Genomic DNA, 15,189 nt, shown 5'->3' with positions numbered 1-15,189 from the left:
TACCAGTATAAAGAAATGTTTTAGATTAACAAGTTCATGTAATCCTACTTTTTTGTCTAATCTGCTAAAGGAAACTCGTTGCTGAGATAGTACAGAGTCCCATTTCAGAAAAGTTACTTATTGCTGTGTCATACTTTCAAATGGTACAATTTCGTTTGTTTGTTGTTAACCGTTTCTCCTTAGAATTTTTTATTCATAAGGGGATGCCACCACTTGCAGGTGGAGGGCTACAGATTTATACCTATAATTGGTACTCAGAGACATGGAATAATTAGAGATTGTTTTCAATACAACAATAAGTGCAACATGTGACCTGTATTCATAAGGTCTGAAACAAATTACACGTATGACCAATTAGCTTTGGGGTGTTTACACTGGTTCGAACCTACAACCCTCAAATATAAAATCCAACTTTCTACGGACTGAGCTATAGGGTTTACCCACTAGCTAGTGCTAGTGCTATTAGGAGCATGGGCCCACATTAGGTGCCAAAACAGCCAGAGAGCTATAGATTTTCGCATTGTTAAAACCTTTGATTAATGGAGATATTGTGTTACATACATCTCAATGCACTTTTAAAAGTAGTGGCTTCTCAATTTTGAGTGAAAAAATTTCGATCGAGACATTAAAAACAACATACAACCAAACAAAAAAGAAAGTTTTATATATGCCAAGGAAAATTAACACGATTAAGCAACTGATTAATGTCAGCATGATATTTTGATTAACCAAAGTATCGGCAAGAAAATACATTTTTCAAACGTTTTACTTTTGAAATATGGTTTACATTTCTGATAAGTTATGAACATTGTTGATCTTTTTCGAATTCAAAGTAAAATTTTTATATTACAGAGTAGTGGATACATCAAGGAAAGACGAGAAATGAAAGATAAACCGGTTCCTGCACCACCATCGCCTCCACCATCCGTTTCTGAAAAATTCACGCTTTTTGGAAACCAATTAGAACAACAAAGTTTGGAAGACTTTGCGTCACCTAGAAGTAGAGGCCCACCTCAATCAGCAGGATTTGCGTGCAGTCCATTCGGAAGTGCGCAACGTTTTGGGTCTTCTGCTGCCTTTGGGGCACCCGTACCATCCACTGTAAACACTGCAAATCAATCTGCATTAGTTTCCGGAAAAAGTGAAACTTTTGGATTTAGTTTTGGACAACCATTTGGGGGACAGACACAGCAAATGTCTTTAAACAGTGCGTTTGGAGGTCCAATCACTCAACCCGTAATGCACCAACAACAAATGTTTGGAGGTCCAATCACTCAACACTTAATGCCCCAAAAACAAATTTTTGGAGGTCCAGTCACTCAACCCCCAATGCCCCAACAACAAATGTTTGGAGGTTTCGGATTTGAAATGCACGCTATGGATGCAGCTCCTCCTGGGGGACCTCAACCACAACCATCAAAGAAAACACACGGAAATGTTGTCCCTCCACCCCCTCCTACATCCATTAAACCGATTTTGCGGCCATCAAAATTTGGAGCAAGTTTGGCTCCCCCATCACCCCCACCACCCCCTATGGCAGCAACACTTACAGGGGCTCCCCCTCCACCCCCTATGGCAGTACCACCTGTAGTGGCTCCCCCACCACCACCTATGGCATTACCATCTGCAGGGAGACCACAACCTCCCCTTCCACCTCCTACCCAGATGTATATGGCAGCACCACAAGATGGGGCTCCACCTTCTCAATGTCCACCTGGGCACGAAATAGGAGCGCCCCCCAAACCTGATTTAGCCCCTCTCAGACGTAATAGGTCAAGGAGAAGTAAGTTTTAAAACAGATTACATTCTTCACTTTAAATGAGGCACCAGTGTTACATACTCATTGCTAAAAGAAGTAAAGTCTAGCTAACAAAAATTGAAATTTTAATTTGTACTGAATTGTCAAATTTTGTGTTGCCACGTTCAATTATTCATAATATATATTTAAATGAGTTCAAAATAAATTCAAGGAGGATATAGAGATAACGAACAGTATTCAATATCAAAGTCCATAAAACCATACAAAATGATCAGAGCAAACATGGACCTCTGAAACATCAGAGGGGGGATCAGGTGCCACTGAGGGGAGAGCATCCCCTGCTGACCGTCACACCCGCTGTTTGCTTATTGTCATGATTGGGAAATAATGGAAAAATCTGTATATTAAATAATGGAATAACAATTAGTAAGAAGAAGTATTCAATCTAGTCACACACTTGTTTTATGTATAAGGTTTTGTAGTTAAGGTCTTTGAGCTACATGCACCATACTGTAATTCTTACTTAATTTCTTTTATTTATTTTTTAGATCAGAATTTCTTTCAAGTCATTTTTTTCTTGATTAATAGTCAAGAAAATAAAATCATTAACCAATTTACCTTACTTCATTTTAATTTTTGTAATTACAACATTTCACTTGTCGACATCACGTCATCTCGGTAAAAATGACACATTGTATGTGCTGTGAAAGGCAGATTAAGTATATTTTTTACAGTGTACAAATGCATTTTATTATTAAAGAGATTATTATTTACAGATTTCAGATAGGCTAGTGTAAAACCTTTGTTTAGTGTGATGATTCAATGATTAGCGAGAGAATGTTTGTAATTAATTTTACAGTGTTTATGTGTACAGATTTGACATAATTAACATTGAGGTGGCTAATTAAATCACATTTTCGCAACGGCATACACTCAATAGATATTAGTCATTTTAAGAATATAAATAAAGGATGGTTAATTCCTTGACTTGAAAAGTGCTGATGCTTTCTTTAAATCAAGAGTGTGAATTAATATTAAGGACATAAAATACTTGGTTATTATAAGGTCAAACATGTTTCGACATGGGCATATTTTTTACTTGAAATTTTAACAAATATAAAATGGAAATTCTATTTAAAGCAGTTGTACTTTCCAAAAAGTACAAAGTATGCAGAAACAAATGCCATTGGTTAGTACTTCATATTTTAATTTCAACTAGGGTATGCCCTTGCGATATTGAAATTTGTTTATGACCTCCATTCAGCACACATACAATGCATTTATCAGGTAGCTGTCCATTGATGGAACCAAGTGTAGTTTAGAACAGAGTGGAGTATACTGTGTTTTTAATAAGTATTTAAGTTATGTAATAATAAAACAGCCTTATAAATATAAATTCAGTTTTAAAAAGTTCTTGTTTTTTGCAATCTACGTATATTCCATTGATTTCGTTATAGGAAGCAGTAGCAGTGCTGCGGTGCCTTTTCAGCAAGAAAATTTGCGTCAGAGTTTTTTAAAACAAAAGGAAATTGGAGATGAAATGTCTGACAAAAAAATGAAAAAAAGACACAAAAAGGTGACACAAGAGGACATTGAAGCACTAAAGGAAGCACTACTGTTGGAATGTTCACAAGACATATCGCATTCAAGTTTAATGGAAAGGTCTTCTTCAAGAAAGCAAATGGAACTGGTGAGACATCTTAGTCAATTAACTGTTACGTTAGATTGTGTTAATTGTTCAAGTTTTACAAACATGTTGTTATTATATAAATACTGTGCGTTATTTTTTCCCACTTTAAACGGGTGTATTTCACGTACATTATCAGTTTTTAATCCAATGTGGTATTAATTCTTAGCTTTTCAGTCGAGATTGTTGATGAAAGAATTGTTATATATGTTGTATTATTCCTGAATATGCATTAATACAAAAAACTCCTTCCAAAAGATTTTAATGACATATATAACATAGTTTGATCTTTATTAGCTCACCTGAGCCAAAGGCTCAAGTGAGCTTTTCTGATCACAATTTGTGATTGTCTGTCGTTGTTGTTTACTTTTCACATTTTCATCTTCTTCTCAAAAACCGCTGGCCCAATTTCAACCGAACTTGCCACAAAGTATCCTTGGGTGAAGGGGATTCAAGTTTGTTCAAATGAAGGGCCATGCCCTTTTCGAAGGGGAGATAATCATGAATTAGAGAAAAATTATTGGCATTTTAAAAAAATCTTCTTCTCAAGAACCACTGGGCCAGGAAAGATGAAAGTCATGTGGAATCATCTTCGGGTAGTGTAGATTCAAGTTTGTTCAAGTCATGACCCCCGGGGGTAGGGTAGGGCCAAAATGGCCGATTAAAGTTTTACATATGAATATATTGGAAAAATCTTTAAAAATCTTCTTCTCAAGAACCACTAGGCCAGGAAAGATGAAACTCATGTGGAATCATCCTCAGGTAGTGTAGATTTAAGGTTGTTCAAATCATGACCCCCGGGGGTAGGGCGGGGCCAAAATGGCCGATCAAAGTTTTACATAGGAATATATAGGAAAAATCTTCAAAAATCTTTTTCACAAGAACCACTGGGCCAGGAAAGATGAAACTCATGTGGAATCATCCTCAGGTAGTGTAGATTCAACTTTGTTCAAGTCATGACCCCCGGGGGTAGGTCAGGGCCAAAATGGCCGATCAAAGTTTAACATAGGAATATATAGGAAAAATCTTCTTCTCAAGAACCACTGGACCAGGAAATATGAAACTCATATAGAATCATCCTCAGGTAGAGTAGATTTAAGTTTTACATGGGAATATATAGGAAAACCTTTTTAAATCTTCTTTTCAAGTACTTCAAAGCCATGATTAGTAATATTTTTATGGAATCATCCTCAGGTAATATAGATTCTAGTCCGTTCAAATTATGGTCCCCTTGGGGGTTAAAATTCAAGCCCCCCCCCCCCCCCCCCAACTTAAGTTAACTTTCAGTTCTGATCTGATATGTGTTTTTTCCTAGCTGATGTGCTCAGGTGAGTGCTGTGGCCCCTGGGCCTCTTATTGTCTTATCCCCTGGAGTTGAAGAGATCCAATACTTAAAGTAACCGTACGCTACAAATAAATGTCTAGTAATTATATGCTGTCCTATACTTCTTTTAAAACAAAAGTGGATTAACAACACATCTAGAATATATGTTATGTCTTTTTGATACGTGTTTTTTTGAATTAATGTACAAAAATTTTTATCAATTGATATCTTTTCGAAATTCATGTTTATGCATGCAAGTTTCTTTTTGTCTAAGAACACCTGATGGCACTATAATCATTATCTTAAATTAAGAATATCTTCAAAAATTATCAGTGGTGAATGTATGCTCTTAGGAAAAATATTTAAAGCCAGATATTTTATTTGTTTTCCCATGGGTTTTCCACATGACATAATATGATTGATTAGGAGACTAAGCACCTTGTGTATTCCGTGTATTTATAGCAATTTACAGTAATTGTTCTTGACTTTCTTTGTATTATCAATTTATGTACTATATATTTAGGAGTCTCATTCGCTATTGCTGTTGGATGTCACTCCACTTTCTATAGGGGTAGAGGATGCAGAGGGAAATCTCTGTGTCATTGTTGCCAGAAACACCACAATTCCTTGTCGGAAAGAACAGGTTTAATTCTTGAAATCTATTTGAAGAAGTAAGATGTCAAGAAAATAGTTTATACATAAGAAGTTTGCTTATATAATGCTTCTCAAATAACCTTATTTTACAAAATGCTTCAATTTTTCTTGTCACAAAAACCTATTTTCTTATTTGTATTAGTATATCTATTGTAATAGATGTTTAAAATATTTATGTTTTTTTTTTTTTTTTAGAATTTTACGTGTTCTAATGACAAACAAAACAGAGTAGATGTCAGGGTTTATGAAGGGTGCATGAATGAGGCCAAGAAGAACCATTTTCTGGGACAGCTTCAGATTGTAAGTCAAGATAAGCTTGATAATACATGTATGTAAAAGATGAACCGGTTTTGAATTTTAAGCTTACATCATGATGATCCCTTGATATTAGAAATATTATGTAAATAGTAATAATTACTTACTAGTGGATTGTAAATTTTAAGTTTTGAAGAGATTTTTTTTTATCCAATGTATTTTTGTAACTTTGATTTAAGTAATCAATATGGAAGAATATTACATATCTTTCTAATTAAATAACTTTTTTTTCTAGAAAAATATTTTGACTTCTTCTCCTGGCAGCCCATGGATCAGGGTCACTGTAGAAATTGACGCCAACGGAATAACAACTGTAAAAGTAACAGACATCAGGTCTCTGCGCTCAGAGTCGTGTAAGCATTATTCACATACAGTGTTCTGACTTCTATATTAATTGTGTTTCTTTCTGGTGATATTTAAAAATGAAATATATTGACTCAGAGATAAATGCAGTTTTCAAGGTCAAATGTCCATAAAACAATACAAAATAGGAGAAGAACAAACACAGACCTCCAAAGCATCAAAGTGTGATTAGGTGCCTTGGAGGAGTGAGCAGCCCCTGCTGTAGGTCTAAAAAAAGTACATTTTAGTGGGCAGTCGACCTTCTAGCTAGTAACAATGAAGCTGCATGGACAATCTTTATCTGATTTTGAGATACGCGGGTATGTTAAGGAAGCATATATTAAGTCATTTCTCGGAAAATTTAAAAGAAAAATAAAGTTGGATACATTACCAAAACCGCTGATAAAGATAAAATGTTATTAACTATTGCATACAGATAAAAGAGTGTCTAACGCAAAGACGTGCACCACCGCCACGGCATCTCGTGACTTCTTTTTATAGCGAAATTTTCCTTAATAAAAAAAGCTAACAGAACATCAATACCCCGGAGTGGAATAATTTCTTTGAGTTAATAATATAGTTGAAAAACATATATTTTTCCTAAAAAGTCCTGCTAGCTAGAATCCCACTGTCCTTTCAGTAAAATAATTTTTCCACACATTCGTACGAAACCTTACCCTATGTTTTGAATTTTATACATATGAACCAAGATTTTTCGTAAAACCACGCTTAACTCGGGATTCTAGCAGCACTGTCCAAGTTTGTCAGAAGGCAAACTTTCCATCTGTATAAATCTTGTGTTTTGAAATATTCAGCTTATTGTTGTTCTGTTGCATTATTTTTGTCACGAATGACAGAATATTTTGTATGCTTCCTTATTACCCCTGTGTAGTCAGATTAGCTTAACATAGTCGTTTTTCATTAGACTCCATGCTTATTGTGTAGCATTGATCATCTTACTACAAGTACTTTCAATATTACAAATATTTATTAATATGTGAGATGTTCCCTAAAGATATGTGATTGGGTTGCAATTAGATCAGACAAAACTTTTGAACAATATCATCATTTATGTAGCAGTAATTCCTTAAAAGTATCTTTATATTCCTTTGATTTATTGGCAGATAGATTTGTAGATTGTTTTATACTGCATAGAGACCTATATTTTATGTAAATTGGTCATCCTGAGGACATGGTTCAATGAACAAGACTGACATGATTTGTCCTAGATTCTCATCACTGTTTGTTGATTGTCAAATTTTTTGGGTCTGTTTTAGTGATAAGCAACATATCTATCCTTAACATTTTTATAAGAATCTTAAACTAAATGTTGCTTCTTTATTTTTTACATCTTTAGATTATCAAACCTTACATAAAATATCAAGGTAATTATTATTTTCTGAATGAAAATATTGTTGATTTTTTTTTTTAGTTAATGCGAAAGACTTCACAACTGCCTGCCTTGCCAGCAGGATATGCAGAAAAAGGTAATTTTGTGCACTCTTTATGATAAAAGTTAAACAGACATTACTTATTTTTTTCTTGATGATTATATTTTCCTGACTTTACAACCTGCTTAAAAAAAAGCCTACCTGCCGCATTGAATTTCAAATTTTTTGACCTGAGAAACTATTCATTAATTTTTTTTGGTCTCAGTGTTATTTTTTTTTTCATATTGTGACACCACATACAATGGGTCACGAAAGATACAACAAAACTGACCATTATGGAAAGTGCTTTAAAAGAATTCTGATAAATGTACTACAGAAAAATTTTGCTCTAAACTAATTATATAAGCATGTAATCATATAAATACAGTGAAATTCTATGTCTTGGTGACACCTAATTAATAGTGACATTTTCATATCTTGTTCATGGAAACTTTTTTTTTAATGTTTTTTAAAGAAAAGCAGTTCTTTTTGATCCCGATAGTTTGATTGCGGCTAAAACAGAGGTTAAGTTTTAACATTTTATAAAAAAAACGTAGAATAGTGTTCATCATATAGGGTTTAGTGTTAGAAGATTAAAGAGGATGTTGTGGCCAAAAAGCCTCTTGAAACTGTAGTTAAGAGATAGGTAGGTGATATACCTTATTAAGAAAAGTGACCAAGGTGATAATCATTTATAGAAAGCAAAATAACAGCTTCATTTACATATACAATGAAATTTTGTGAATGTTTGATTCTGATATACCATAAGAATATCTTTTGTATTCATCAGCTTTTGATGTCAACACTTATGGTATTGGTTCATCTGTCAGCAGTGTTCTTAAGGAGACCCTGCCACTGAATATATCTTCACTACAAGCCATGTTTAATATTCAAGAGGTAATGTTTTACTCAGAATATTTGAAGCTTTAACATTATAAATTAATACAGCATTCTTTGTTCATAATGGTATATTCAGTTCCTCTACTATGTGAAGTTTTTTTTTTTTTTTGGAGTGGAGGGGGGGGGGGGTTAGAAGCATTAATTAATAGAGGTCAAAATCAGAATTTAAACAGAAATATTCTCTAAACTTGTAAAGCCATGTGAAAAAAATTCTTTCACCATTAGGTTGACCCTCAATATAAAATACTTTCAAGAATTTTTCAATACACTGTATTTCAGACTACGCATGTATATATAACTTTCTTTAACATGTGTGCATAATATGTGTGGGTTTAATATTTTAAAATTTATTAATACAGCTTTCTTTGAACTTAAAACATAATATAGGTATATTTATATACATATGTTATGAGTATTTGACTGCCAGTGTTTTGCATATAATAAATGTGCTTAGATTTAAATAAATGTTTTCATCACCAGAACAATTTATGGAAACTTGGTGCGAATTTGGAGAAGACTTTTGGAATTGACATCACAAAATGCATGGATATTTTGCAAGGAGCAGGATTAAATTCACTTGGTATGTGCACTAAGAATGAGAAATTATGTTTTGTTGGAAAATCATGTACGTTGTACATGAAAAAAACTAATTATTTGAAAAATGGGAAAAGTAGGACACCATAAATTAAATATTTAGTGATAGGTTTAAATAAATTCTGACATGCTAAGAAAGAATTCTTTCAATATATATTCTTGCTTTTTATGGAACATACAGGCCAATTTTTTTTTCAAATTTCTTACTTTAATAAAATATTCTGTTCTTTTTATTTAATTTTAGGAAAAAGTTCTTTACTCATGTATGATAAGGCTAACCACGATTTTTTTTTATTTCTCTTTCTGTATCAGGTAAGAAGGTTGGCGATGAGGTCCTAGAATTGATATCATCAGCCTTGGCACTGCTCCTTATCCATAAAATAATTGTTCCAGAGTTATTTCCCTTAGACTTTTCTAATCAGCTCAGTCTTTTGAATGCCTTTGTGAAAGCAGTAAATAAACTCCAGAAAATGAAGATTAATGGTGGGTTTTTAGAGGAAAGGCTAAAGGTCTCGATGGACACATACATTGCCAAGAGACAGAAGTACGACTGGGTGTGTGATATGTTGGAATTAGGTCATACGTACGAAGAGGTGGCCAGTAAAATGCTGGGGTATACGTCATCTCTGGAAACAAAGGCCCCTCTTTATATAGAGGTCAAACTCTGAAGGAAGACTGAGATTACTGCTAATTTGAAAAAAAAAATTATTCTATCCTGCCAAATGCCAATCAAAAGCGCCCTCGTTCTTTGTGTGCTGTATACAATGAAATTTACCTTTTTGTGATCAGCATTCACAAAATATAAAGTAGACAATTGATTACACCATAACCTTTAAAAAATGTACACCGATGAATGACAATGATTAAAAAATTGACGAGAGAAAACTTTGACGAGCTACAGTTATTCATCAAAATCCTCAATGTTTCCTCCTTGTAAAACTTTCCACTTTTATAGTATTTTTGCTACACGCAAGATACTGAACACAGTATTATTTTAATTTTTTTATTTTATTATAAACATTCCATGAAATTCATGATATTTTTTTAATTTTAGATCGAAGAAGTAGTTCTTATTCTATCAATTACACTTTATTCAATGATTGTATTGAAAATAAGCCATGATTATGCTCTCGTCTCTTACTCTGTCAATTTTTTGCATTGATAATAAGCTGCAATTTGAAAATAAGCCAGTTTGAAAATAAGCCCCCACTTTCTTACCAAAAAAAAGCCTCGGCTTATTTTCAAGGCTTTAGGGTATTCAAGAAGTGGATTTCATCAGATGTGGATACTCAAAAGTTCCAAAGAACTTTTGGACAATTTGATTTCACAAGATTTTACCATAATCAACAGCATAAAAACTTACGACTTTTCAACTTTATACACAACCATTCCCAACGATAAAATTACAGTCAACTGTTTTTTATATCATTGACAGCTTCTTTTCCAATAAATATGTGATTTTACTGACCTGGTCATTGGTCATTTGCAAAATTATTGTTTAAACACATTCTGATTGCACATACAAGAACTCTGAAGTTAACATCAAAAACATGCTTGGGTTTCTGATGAACAGTATAAATGTGTTTTTGGAGACCAGGTCTTCCAACAATCTATTGGAATTCCAACGGGTACAAATTTCCCACCTTAAGGAGAGGGTGTACATATAGGCCTTGCCTGTTGACCAAACCTTATTGTATTATTCAATAAAATATGCCTAAAGTAAATTTCCCTCCGTTTTTAACAGACCTATTTTTGTATTTATATGAAGCAGAATTTGTGCAAAATCTTATGCATGCATCCTTCAACTGGCGTCGGAATTTTATAAATATTATGGATTCTGTGGAAAATTACGCCAGACGATGGGCAAGATATGAAAAAGAAGACGTTGACACCTTGTCAGAATGGATTAAATGTATCAGATCCATGTTAAAGTCCCGTATTAAAAGATTGAGGGGCAATATGAAAACCATATATCCTTCTGTGTTCAATAAACCAGAAGTGAAAAAGGAGTTCGATAGATTGCACGATCAGTACGTATAGGTTCCTGCCGACGAAGCAGGTAACACATTGTCTTCGTTTGTAAGGCTCATTTAATATAAATTGCATTCTAGAAGAACTTGGATTTAATTCTGCAAATGGTAATCCTACTTATACTCACACTTCCCTTTCTAAGGAAGAAATTCTTCAAAATCATCTGTCAGTTTTGAATACTTTCAATATTTTGAACCATATATATTGAATTCCAAAACTTCATAAGAATCCTTACATGCAAAGATACATAGAGCCAAAATGAATTTGAACTACCTTATATATATTGAATTCCAAAACTTCATAAGAATCCTTACATGCAAAGATACATTGCAGGTTCCAGTAAATGTTCAACTAAGCCTCTTTCGTTACTCTTCACTAAGATATTGACAGTAGTGAAGGAAAAACTTTAAGAGTACTGTGCAACTATATATTCAAGAAGTGGTGTGAATCAGATGAGGATACTAAAAAATTCTAAAGAACTTTTGGACACTAGCTTTTGAATCACAAGACTTTACAAAAATCAACAGCTTTAAAACTTACGACTTTTTAACTTTATACACAGCGATTCCCTACGACAAATTAAAGTTCAGGCTTTTGGATATCACTGACAGCTGCTTCTTCAATAAAAATGGGACTCGTAAATTTACTTACCTCGTCATTGGTCATTTGCAAAATTATTTTGCTAAAAGAGATTCTGATTGCACACATAATTACTCTGAAGTTGACATCAAGAAGATGCTTGAGTTTTTGATTGACAACATCTATGTGGTTTTTGGAAACAAGGTATTCCAATAGTCTATTGGAATTCCCATGGGTATAAATTGCGCTCCGTTATTAGCAGACTTATTTTTATATTCATATGAAGCAGAATTTATGCAAAATCTTATGCGTGAAAAGAAGAAAATACTTGCTGTGGCCTTCAACTCTAAATTTAGATACTAGTATATCGACGACGTATTGTCAATTAATAATGGTAATTTCCATTCCTACGTCGATACGATATATCCAGGTGAGCTTAAGATAAAAGATACCACAGAGTCCGACACTTCTGTTTCATACTTGGATATTGTACTTGAAAAAGACACTAATGGTAATCTAAAAACCGAACTATATGATGAACGTGATGACTTTAACTTTTTTATCGTCAACTTTCCTTTCTTATGTAGCAATATACCTTCATCACCTGCATACGGAGTATATACTGTATACAGGGAAATTTTCGCCCCCGTTTTATTTTCGCCCCTTTCGCCTTTCCCTCATTTGGGCGAATTTAAAACGGGGCGAAATGAAATAATACAGTATAATTTTTTTAATAAAACTATAATTGGGCGAATTTAAAACGGGGCAAAATTGTTTGCAAGTGTGAAAGGGCGAAAATTAAACGGGGCAAAAATAACCCTGTATACAGTATATCTCAGTTGATTCGATACGCAAGAGCATGCTCTACGTATGAACAATTTCTAAAACTTGGTAAATTATTGACAAGCAAGTTGACGAAACAAGAATATCAGCAGTCTCGTTTAAAGTCATCATTTCGCATGTTCTATGGTCGATACAATGACCTTGTTGGCAAATACAATTTATCATTGAGTCAAATGCTGACTGACGTTTTTCATACCAATTGTTAGTCCATTATTTATACACTGAATTGACGACGGATTTATTCCGTTATTTCCTGATCATGACAAGGAGCACACGGCGGGTGTGACCGGTCGGCAGAGGATGCTCACTCATCCATGGCACCTGATCCCACCTCTGATGTTTCGGGGGTCCTTGTTTGCTCTACTCTAATTTTGTATTGTTTTATGGACTTTGAGATTGAATACTCAATACTCTCCATATCCTTCATGAAAAGAAGAAAACACTGTCTTGCTTTGGCCCTAAACTCGATTTCAGATATATCGACGACGTACTGTCAATTAACAATGGTTATTTCTATTCCTACGTCGATAATATGTCCTGGAGAGGTCGAGATAAAAGATACCACAGTCTGACATATCTGTTTCATACTTGGATATTTTACGTGAAAAAGACGTTAATGGTTATCTAACAACAGAGCTATATGATAAACGTGATGACTTTAACTTTTCTATTGTCAACTTCCATTACTTACCAGGTATGCAGCAATATACCTTCATCATTTGCATACGGAGTGTAATTTACTCATTTGATTCGATACGCAAAAGCATGCTCTATGTATGAGCAATTTCTTAAACGAGGTAAATTAATGACAAGCAAGTTGATGAAACAAGAATATCAGCAGTCTCCTTTAACGTCAGCATTTCGTAAGTTCTATGGTCGATACAATGACCTTGTCGGCAAATACAATTTATCATTGATGAGTCAAATGCTGACTGACGTTTTTCATACCAATTGTGAGTCCATTATTTATACACTGTATTGCGAAGTGATTTTTTCGTTATTTCTCGATCAAGGCAAGGAGCTCACGGCGGGTGTGACCGGTCAGTAGTGGATGCTCATTCCTCCATGGCACATGATACCATCTGTGTCCTTAATGATAGTGGATGATCCATAAGTTAGGACACCACATGAGAGGGCTGCAGTGGTACATCATATTATAGACTGGCCTTTAGAGCATCTGTCAGCTCCATCCCTATAGTTGTAGTTCTATAATGTACCTCTTCTCAAGGCTCCATTTAGCAGATATAAAATGTTCTATATTCTCTTTTATCTTGACGCCATGAGTCCACATAAACAGGAATACCTATTCAAAAAATATACATATTTGTATACATCTGAGGAGCATTCATTGATTTCTCATGTTTATTCTTAGTATACATGTACATGAATTTTTTTGTAAGGCATCTTCGCTGGCCTCATGAGGAGAGTAGCGTATCGGAAACCTTGGCTAGCGAAGATGTTTGTAATGAAATATGTGGTATTCTTAAATCTGCATTGATATTTTATTAAATATTAAATAATTGCTTAATATGCGCAAAACATTTTGAGCTATATTAACTAGTCTAAAGAGTAACATGACTATTTCCACATTCAAGTATTGTCTACATAATTATGTACTTTTGCGAAAAGCACTGACTTTTACATTTGATGGTTTACTTTGAGATTTAAACCTATGCCATGTACGGATGTACAGAATTTATAAAAAAAACAAGGAAACATTTCTAGTGGTTATAGATAGTGTTTGGGGCACTAACATGTGAAGGACAATATTTGAGGGTAGAGTGGTTGTCAGATTCTATATATGTGCTTTAATTTCTGCCGGTTATTTTTGTTCGATAATAAATGTTGACCTAAATATTTTTATTTCAAAACAGCTTGCCTACATTGTCGGATTTGTCCTAGTTTAAAAATAAGCCGTCAAGTGTAAAAGTTAGTGGTCCTCACAAAAGTCCATAGTATATTAAATATCACATGGACTTGAGACAGTCTTAGTTCCCCTATTATACTGTATAGTGTATACCCGATTTTGCTAAGACTGCCTCAAATATGTAACTATTTCTGCTATTATACATGACAGATACAACTACATATATGTACATAAAAATGCAGGCTTCATATTTTAGCAACTTAGGCACAAACATTGATGCAATAATTCATGAATACCCCTGTTTTATGCAGAAGAATTTTAGGTGTGAAGTATATGTGCATTACTTTTGTTGTAGTGTAGACTAGTGAAATGTTGAACTGTATGTTGATGGAAAAAATTCTATAGAGTGTTCAACACCTTGCATGATGTTGCATCACAGGATAGTTACTTGTTTGGGTTACATGTATAACAGTGTCTCAAATGATATATCTATAGACATGATAGAATATAACTGAAGTAGGTGAAGATCAACTGATAGTGATACACGTATACACAATCACTGCGGTATTGTATTTATCCTCTGACTCTAACCCCTGCTTTTACATTGTTAGAGTCGGAGGAATCTCGGATTAATAGCTATAGTGCCCTTTACCCCTTTTTGAATATTTATATAAAAAAGAATTGCCATGCTTACGGAAGAAAAAATAGAAGGTTGAATTTAGAGACAAACCTGGGCAGATCAGACGAGAGTTGAGGGCATGGTGGGGTTGGGTGATCATGGTGATGCGATCGTGATTCCTTCGTTCGAGTGATTGTTGGCAGAGTAATTTCAGTATGACACAGCTCACCATCGCCTTCTTTCAG

The 15,189-nt window shown here is 34.1% G+C and overlaps 2 protein-coding genes across 2 annotated transcripts in view; both read left to right on the top strand.

The window, feature by feature from the left end:
* LOC134256004 (histone-lysine N-methyltransferase 2B-like) overlaps nt 1-959 on the top strand; it is a 45,246-nt gene extending 44,287 nt beyond the window's left edge. The window contains exon 21 of the mRNA XM_062738600.1: nt 853-959. The gene's annotated coding sequence lies outside the window, so the exon portion shown is untranslated. The remainder of the gene's footprint in view (nt 1-852) is intronic.
* Nucleotides 960-3,299: 2,340 nt separating this feature from the next.
* LOC134256003 (heat shock 70 kDa protein 1-like) lies at nt 3,300-10,470 on the top strand. The gene is made up of 8 exons (XM_062738599.1): nt 3,300-3,449; nt 5,294-5,413; nt 5,620-5,724; nt 5,975-6,058; nt 7,514-7,568; nt 8,302-8,408; nt 8,892-8,991; nt 9,318-10,470. The coding sequence occupies exons 1-8, from the start codon at nt 3,300-3,302 to the stop codon at nt 9,671-9,673; spliced, it is 1,077 nt and encodes a 358-aa protein (XP_062594583.1). The 3' UTR covers nt 9,674-10,470.
* The last annotated feature ends 4,719 nt before the right edge of the window (nt 10,471-15,189 follow it).

The sequence above is a fragment of the Saccostrea cucullata genome, unplaced genomic scaffold (genome assembly GCF_032062105.1).
Source record: "Saccostrea cucullata isolate Sc308-1 unplaced genomic scaffold, CSIRO_AGI_Scuc_v1 ctg4502, whole genome shotgun sequence".
NCBI classification, from domain to species: domain Eukaryota; kingdom Metazoa; phylum Mollusca; class Bivalvia; order Ostreida; family Ostreidae; genus Saccostrea; species Saccostrea cuccullata.
Note: the sequence above shows the minus strand (reverse complement) of the source record. Positions and strands in the feature narration are given on the sequence as shown.